General features: G+C 39.8%; 1 protein-coding gene across 9 annotated transcripts in view; it reads left to right on the top strand.

The window, feature by feature from the left end:
• ENPP2 (ectonucleotide pyrophosphatase/phosphodiesterase 2) overlaps positions 1–8,504 on the top strand; it is a 132,418-nt gene that overhangs the window by 118,578 nt on the left and 5,336 nt on the right. For all 9 annotated transcript variants that reach the window (XM_017882881.1, XM_017882871.1, XM_017882862.1 and 6 more), the window contains 4 exons: positions 1,579–1,714; positions 2,699–2,776; positions 5,990–6,122; positions 7,904–8,060. In XM_017882881.1, coding sequence (XP_017738370.1) covers positions 1,579–1,714; positions 2,699–2,776; positions 5,990–6,122; positions 7,904–8,060 — 504 coding nt within the window. The remainder of the gene's footprint in view (positions 1–1,578; positions 1,715–2,698; positions 2,777–5,989; positions 6,123–7,903; positions 8,061–8,504) is intronic.

The following is an 8,504-nucleotide window of genomic DNA, read 5'->3' as shown; positions in this document are numbered from 1 at the left end:
TGGTTTTTTTTTTTTTTTTAATTTTTTGAGACCGGCTCTTGCTATGTCTCCCAGGCTGGAGTACAGTGGCGGGATCTTAGCTCACTGCAACCTCCGCCTCCTGGGTTCAAGTGATTCTCCTGTCTCAGTCTCCCAAGTAGCTGGAATTACAGATGCACACCACCACATCTGGCTAATTTTTGTATTTTTAGTAGAGATGGGGTTTTGCCATGTTGGTCAGGCTGGTCTCAAACTCCTGACCTCAGATGATCTGTCTACCTTGGCGTCTCAAAGTGCTGGGACAGTGCAATAGTCTTTTTAGAGTGCTGAAAGAAAAGCTATAAAACAGAATTCTAGACCATCAAGAATTTTTTTTTTTTGGAGACAATCTCGCTCTGTCACCCAGGCTGGAGTGCAATGGTTTGATCTTGGCTCATTGCAACCTCTGCCTCCAAGGTGCAAGCACTTGTCCTGCCTCAGCCTCCTGCGTAGCTGGGATTACAGGTGTGTGCCACCACGCCTGGCTACTTTTTGTATTTTTTAGTAGAGACAAGGTTTCACCATGTTGGCCAGGCTGGTCTTGAACTTCTGCCCTCAGGTGATCCTCCCACCTCAGCCTCCCAAAGTGCTGGGGTTATAGGCATGAGCCACCACGCTTGGCCCTGGTTTTTTTTTTTTTTTTTTTTTTTTTTTTTTTTTTTTTTTTTTTTTTTGAGACGGAGTCGCGATCTGTCGCCCAGGCTGGAGTGCAGTGGCCGGATCTCAGCTCACTACAAGCTCCGCCTCCCGGGTTCACGCCATTCTCCTGCCTCAGCCTCCCGAGTAGCTGGGACTACAGGCGCCGCCACCTCGCCCAGCCAGTTTTCTGTATTTTTTAGTAGAGACGGGGTTTCACCGTGTTAGCCAGGATGGTCTCGATCTCCTGACCTCGTGATCCGCCCGTCTCGGCCTCCCAAAGTGCTGGGATTACAGGCTTGAGCCACCGCGCCCGGCCGGCCCTGGTTTGTTTTTTAATAAAAGTTTTATGTTGGGGGTTTCAGTTTTGATGAAGATGAGATAAATAGGTATATATCAGGAATTAGAAAATGTTACTTGGCAGTTGAGGCATATTTTAAATTTTTTAATACAAAGGAGGAGAACACTTCTACTGCCCCAACACAATTTGTTGTTTATTTGTACTGTGTACACATATGTATGTTTTTGTACATTCTATACACACACAAATACATACAGATACATAGTCTATTTAGAAGAGATATGTCTATATTGTTTCTAAGAGTGTTATTTTATAAGTTATCTTCAATGAGATTCTATTTATTATTTCAACAGTGGGATTTCTGCTTTATGTGCTGCTTTCTATATTGTTTTACTTAAGACTTTGATAAAGAGACTTCTGTTGATTAAAAAAAGTTTGAAAACTTGTGACTTACTGTACTTAAAACTAAGGACTTTTAAAAGAAGTCAGACTATCAAATATAAAAACTTTAAAAAGGAGTCAGACTATCAGAATACAAGCTGTAGGAGAAGCCAGAGGGGTTTTGATTTCGGCTGTTCATAACAGAGCCACGGCATTGCTGAGTGCCTCTGACTCCCGTGCAGGCTGAGGTTTCTGGCATTCCTGACCATCTGACCAGTTGCGTCCGGCCTGATGTCCGTGTTTCTCCAAGTTTCAGTCAGAACTGTTTGGCCTACAAAAATGATAAGCAGATGTCCTATGGATTCCTCTTTCCTCCTTGTAAGTTACAGAGTATCAAGATCTGATGCCTTTAGAGGGATGACACATTGCGCAATCTTGGTATTTAGAATTTCTGTGGCTTGGGTTTTCTTCAAGAGAGGGTGCTCAAAAGATTATATAAATGAACTTTTATGGGATCCTTCCAAAATCAGCCAAAAAGTGACTCGCTTTCAAAAAATCTAATTCTCCAGGGCAATTCTAATGTGCAAGGGAATCTTCTGTGTCCCGCCTTACATTATTAAGTGAGACTCTGAAAAGGAAACAGTGAATCATTAAGACACCAGTCCTTTATGTAATACTGTAGAGGGGATCTCTTAAAATTACCTGAGGCCAGACGTGAGCCACCACTGAAATCCCAACGTAATCCCAGCACTTTGGGAGGCCGAGGTGGGAGGATTGCTTGAGTCCAGGAGTCCAAGATGAGCCTGGACAATATAGCAAGACCTTGTCTCTACAAAAAATTTGAAAATTAGCTGAGCTGGTGGCACACACCAGTAGTCCCTGATACTGTGGAAGTTGAGGTGGGAGGATCCCTTAAATCTGGGAGATTGAGGCTACAATGAGCTGTGATCAGGCCACTGCACTTCACCCTGGGTGACAGAGCAAGATTCCATATTTAAAAAAAAAAATCTGAAGCCCTTAAACCATCTCTCATTACCTTGATGATTTTTTTTTAAGTCTAAATGGCACTGATGAAATCAAGGAGTTATTTTACGTAATGTTGGTAGACTCAAGAAGTAGATAGTAAGAAAAAAACATTGTAAATGGCTTTTGGGAGACAGCGATTGAGTGAAGAAGAGACTGAGTGGGAGGGGAGTAAGGAGATGTTGTATAAAGCAGTTAGGAGTAGGAATAAAAGAGTAGATTCATTTCTTCATGTTGTTTGGACCATTTAAGAAAATTATCGCCCCCCTCCCCTGCCCTTTTCTTAACTGATGTAGATTTTGGTAAGCAATGTATACTATTTGTTTTCCTAATGTTTAGATCTGAGCTCTTCACCTGAGGCTAAATATGATGCATTCCTTGTAACCAATATGGTTCCAATGTATCCTGCTTTCAAACGTAAGTCCAATATTCACCTAATACACTGCTATTTATGAAAATAAATATTTCTAAATTTACCCCTTACTTTTTCTACCTCTGTTAATTTTAATAAGAATACTTTTCATGTGTTTAACCTTTATAATTTTTGAGGACCTTTCATGTAAACTTTCTACTGTTGATCCAAAATTTGAATCTGTGAAGAAGGTTGGCTGGTAGTTTATCCCTGGTTTATAATTAAGAAATTGATATCACAGAAAGTGACCACAGGTCATGCATGGTAGAAACTGAACCAACTCAAGTTTGTGTTTTCTTCTCATCTGGTTGTTATTTTATTTCAATGCTTATTATTTTAATGGTTAAAAAGGATCTTCACTATATTCTGAAGGCCACTTGATATTTAACAGCATCTATATTTATTTGTGAGCATTACAGTAAAAGCCAGTAGCACCTCTTCCTCTTGGGGTGATGACACATTCTGAATGTTGGCCCTGAAACCCAGCAAGAGCCGAAAGGGTCTTCTGAATCATCAGAGTGTTTATTTCAGATGATTTTAGTCCTGTACCAATTATTTTATTTGAACATTTGTAATTTCTTTGTACCTGACATAAATATTTCCTGATGCTAGTGAAGTCAAGAATTGTATAGGCACAATGAGCTCGGGCCCAAAAAACCAAGTTCCTGGAGTGTGACCACAGGCTGTGTGATCATAGAAATGTCATTAAACCTCTCATTTGTAAAATTAAGAGAGATAATTGCATGACCTCTAAGATTTATATGGATTTCTGACTTAATTATCCAATGGCGAAAGCACTGCATTTTTTGTTTCTGTTAAATATTCATCTGTGTCTCCATCCATCATCCATCCATCCATCCATCCATCCATCCACCCATCCTTTTATCTATCCATGTGTTCAGAGATAGAGTAAGCATTATGAAGTAGCTTTTACCACCTTTTGGTACATTTGCAGTGAACGGAACTTACATCGTTGTGGGAAAGGTAGGAAAAGGAAGCACCTCTATGTGCTTCCACTTGATGGAGGAGGTTCAGGCTGTGTTACAGATCTCTCCAGGCTGAAAGGGAGTCTCAAAATAGGAATGGGTGATTGCGGAGTGTCAGCTACAGTGGCAGCCCTCCGCAGCTTAACATTGGTGAAAAGGGCCACACGGTTTAGAGAAGAAAATGTTTATTTGATGTCCTAGTGAGTAAATGAAGGTTTATTCAAAGATAGAATTTATTGCTTATGAGTGAAAAATTAAAGTATGCTTTTAAAAGGTTTCTTGGTTTATTCTCAGACCCAATTGAGAAGCATTTCAGAAACTCACATAGTTACATTTATCACAATATTACACAGAATGTAGCTTCATTTAATTTCCACAAATCAGGGTTCCCTGGATTTCTTTATTCTTTACTGATGTGTTTTTTTGACCAAATGGAAATGGTAATCAAGGCAACACACGGTACCACCCTGAGGCTGGTGTGGAAAAGGCCTTGCACAGAGAGCTTGCTGTTCTTCACGAGGGGGTTGGTTTTTTCACATGCCACATTTCTGCGGGCCTGGACTTTTGACTGTTCTCATTGTTGTTTCTTTCCTTCTCTCCCTCTCCATTTTTTCTTAATGCTTAAGTTAACATTTGAAGTAACCTTTCTTACTGTCTGGCTTCTTTCTCGACTGCAAATAATTATCTAAGGTATTTTGGCTCCTGTGGGCTGCTCTGCCTTTCAGAGTTTCAGAAGGCATGAAGAGCAATTGAATCACTATAAGAAGGATGGCCAGGTGCTTTTTAATAAGGGGAGGGAAGAGGGGTTAACAGCCAGAAGCTCATGACACCCATGTTGAAGACAGCATGGCGAATTTGATCTAATATTTCAGAACCAACCCATTGCTTGCCTGTCCTGTCTTCTGTTATTCTCTTGTTTTTCTCCGTTTCCATTCTGCCCCTCTTGTTGGCCATTATGGAAATTAGAGGCAGAGGGGACGAGGCAGTTCTCTGCAGGGGATGACAGTGAAAGTGAGAAATGAATTATAGAGGAGAAAGCAGACATGCACAGATCAGGTAATGTTTTTCAGACAAAGGAGAGAGCAAGTGCAAAAGCTTAGCCTGAAATAAGTTTGGCAAAGTTAGGGGACAGGAAGAAAGCCTTGTGCGTGATAGGGAAAGGGGTAGGAAGTAGAGTCACAGAGGTAGGCAAAGACCATGGTGGGGAGTTGGGATTTCATTCTAATTACAATGAAAAATAATCTGGAGTGTTGGATATGGGTGGGGTGTGTGTGTGTTTGTGTGTGCATGTGCAAGAGAAAGAGACAATCTGACTTATGAAAGGATCCATCCGTCTACTATATGGGGGAATGGGCTACAAGGTACAAGGGAAGTAAGTGTTTCACAGGGAGCCCAGGGAGTAGTCTTTTGTGGTGTGATAGTTCACTTCAGAGAGGATGGTAAGTTAGACCAGGATAGAGCAGAGAAAAGATGAGAGGTGGTCAGATTTGGGATAATTGGGATGTACTTTGGTGGCAGCACTGACAGGAATTGTTCACATGTGTCTACAGCAAGGAGAGAAAGCAAGGATGACTCTTAGGCTTTTGGCCCAAACACCTGGGTGAGTGCCAGAGCCATTGATTATAATGGAGAAGGCGAGGGTTGGGGCAGGATTAGGAAGGAACATTAAGAATTCTGTTTGGATAATATTTTGCTTGACATGAATATTAGGTATTCCAGTGCATTAGGAGGTAGGTGGTTGGATAACATGTCTGGAGCTCCAGGAAAGGTCAGGGGTAAAGCTTAAACCTAGAAACTAGCATATTGATGAGATATGAAGGACGAGAAGAAAGAGTAAGGCCTTATTTTCACTACTCTGAAATACCTTGCTTCCTCTTTTGCACATTCTGTTCCCTTTGCCTGGCATGTTCTGCCTGGGAAACACCACCTACTTATTCACGCTTCAGATCTCAGCTTGGGAGCCTCTTCATCTGGGAATCCTTTCCTGACTTTCGGACTAGGTTAAACTCCCCTACCATTGTTTCGTAGCTCTACATTGTTCCCTTTGCTGGTTTGTAAATGACACACACACTGGTAATGACATAAAATTGATTCGTCTCATGAATCACGACAGCTCTCTTGTCTCTTGGCTCGTGACATTTGGCTCGTAGCCTGCATCCTAGAGAGAATTTGGCCAGAGTAAGGAGTTTTCTTCATGAAGAATTGATTTTTGGATTTTTTGTCTTTGCACAGGGGTCTGGAATTATTTCCAAAGGGTATTGGTGAAGAAGTATGCTTCCGAAAGAAATGGAGTTAATGTGATAAGTGGGCCAATCTTCGACTATGACTATGATGGCTTACATGACACAGAGGACAAAATAAAACAGTAAGCCTTTCATTTCTACTCAGTGTGTGAGTCTTAAGTCTTAAGATCTCACTCAAGAAGTTTTCCAAATATTCATGTACTAGAGAAGAGATGACACCCATTCAATTTTTTGAATTTTTCAATTCTTTTTTTGTGAGATGGTGTCTTGCTCTGTTGCTCAGGCTGGATTGCAGTGGTGTGATCTCTCTTGGCTCACTGTAACCTCCGCCTCCTGGGTTCAAGTGATTCTCCTGCCTCAGCCTCCTGAGTAACTGGGATTACAGGCATGCACCACCACATCCAGCTAATTTTTGCATTTTTAGCAGAGACAGGGTTTCACCGTGTTGGCCAGGCTGGTCTTAAACTCCTGACCTCAAGTGATCTACCCGCCTTGGCCTCCCAAAGTTCTGGGATTACAGGCGTGAACCACTGCGCCTAGTCTGAATTTTTCAATTCTTTTGATTAAATGGGCATTGCTGGTTGGAATGGAATTTTGGGTTTTGTGGTAAATAAATGTACTTTTTTGTTCTATGAAAAAAATGTATCAAAGGATTTAATTTTATTTAGTCATTTCTTCCACAGCTCTTTAATGGGAAGATGACCATTCCCACTTGTCTTCATTATTTGGGTGGGACTTAAGAATCCCTTAGATTTTCTGAGTCAGTACCTCTCAGTAGGAAAGTGTGTATGGACTTGGATTGAATCTGGTTGTCTCTGTCTCTTTGGTGCTGTTGGGCATATAAAAGCCATTCTCTGTGCTCATAAGGGACCCCACAGTCTAGTGGAGAAGGCAAGATTTAGAATGATTGGGATGTATTTTCGTTGTATAAAATTAAATAACAACATTCTGAATTTGTCAACAAATTGTCAACAAATTTGTTGACAAATTCAGTATGTTGTTATTTAATTTTATACAAGCATGAAACAATCAGAGAGCAGCCCAGAATATAAGAGAGGGTTTAACTGTGATTCAGAGATAATTACAGAATAAATTGCTATTTTATAAATACAGATAAATAAGATAAACATTATCTTACTTCTTTTCCAGTCATTCTGAAGATAAATTTTGTATAAATTGCACAGTTATTTTATTGCTGATCATTATTAGCCAAAATTAGTAGTTCAATCATAATTTTAATATTTTAAAAAATGAATAAAATTAAGATAATAGAAAACCGGGCAAGGAATTATGAATTTCTGTAGTGATCTGTACTGGAAAATATTTTCATACCTCTAGGTCCATCATTAGCACTCAGTCCTTAGTACTTTCTTTGGTAAATGAGTTCCTTGTATCAAGTTCTGCATTTCATTGTAGCTTGAAAGGGTCATTATTCTCCTAGCTCTAATGTCTCTTGCCTCTGGTCCATTTTATATAACTCTAGGAAAGTTATCTTCCTGAAACATGGATCTAATAATTAATGACACTCCCTAGCACAAAACATTACTACCACATCCCGGCACTCAGAACCCACCATAAGCTGGCTTTTATTGACTCTTCCAGCCTTTCATTTCTACCGCATTGGTCTATTCACCATTATCTGTTTCCAATTCTTAGATCAAGCCATTTTCTTTGCCTAGAATATCTTTCTTACTCTGCCAGGTTGAGGAGTGAGGGGATTCCAGGCAAAGAAAACATTATCTTCAAAGACATAGAAGTGGGCTAGTGCTTAGAAGTGAAAAATGATTCAATTGAATAGGGATTAATTTTAGTGACTTAGGCAATATTCGTTGGTCACCATTTAAAAAAGGAAGCTTCAACATCAACTCATCAACTGTGACTTCATTTTACCTTCCTGTTTCAGGTACGTGGAAGGCAGTTCCATTCCTGTTCCAACTCACTACTACAGCATCATCACCAGCTGTCTGGATTTCACTCAGCCTGCCGACAAGTGTGATGGCCCTCTCTCTGTGTCCTCCTTCATCCTGCCTCACCGGCCTGACAACGAGGAGAGCTGCAATGTGAGTTTACAGAGAGAGTCCTTTAGGATTTGCTTCCATAGTTCACCTTCATTTCTTACTTTGTATTTCCGTCATTGAACTAGAACATACTTGTTATAAAGCATTCACCCTAAACAGAAAAAGAAAGGAACCAAACAGAATTTTGCTTAACACGTAGGAATTTTGCCTTCTAATGGCTTTTATTTTCAATGTGTGTTTGCATTTAACATAATTCTATCAATGTGTACGATTTTGAGAAATAGAAATAAGTGTCCAAATGTTTTTCATTTTGCAAAAGAAAGTGGAGAATGACAACATTTTATTAAAAAAGTCAAAGCTAGCAAAATTTTGATAATTGTTGAAACTTGGTAAGAGGTCATGAAACTTTATTATATTACTTCACTTTTCTGAATGTTTGGAAATTTGCATATTGAATTTTTTTTTTTTTTTTTTTTTTTTTTTTTT

The sequence above is a fragment of the Rhinopithecus bieti genome, unplaced genomic scaffold, assembly GCF_001698545.2.
Source record: "Rhinopithecus bieti isolate Rb0 unplaced genomic scaffold, ASM169854v2 scaffold_788, whole genome shotgun sequence".
Classification (NCBI taxonomy): Eukaryota; Metazoa; Chordata; class Mammalia; order Primates; family Cercopithecidae; genus Rhinopithecus; species Rhinopithecus bieti.
This window is presented reverse-complemented; position numbering and strand designations above follow the sequence as displayed.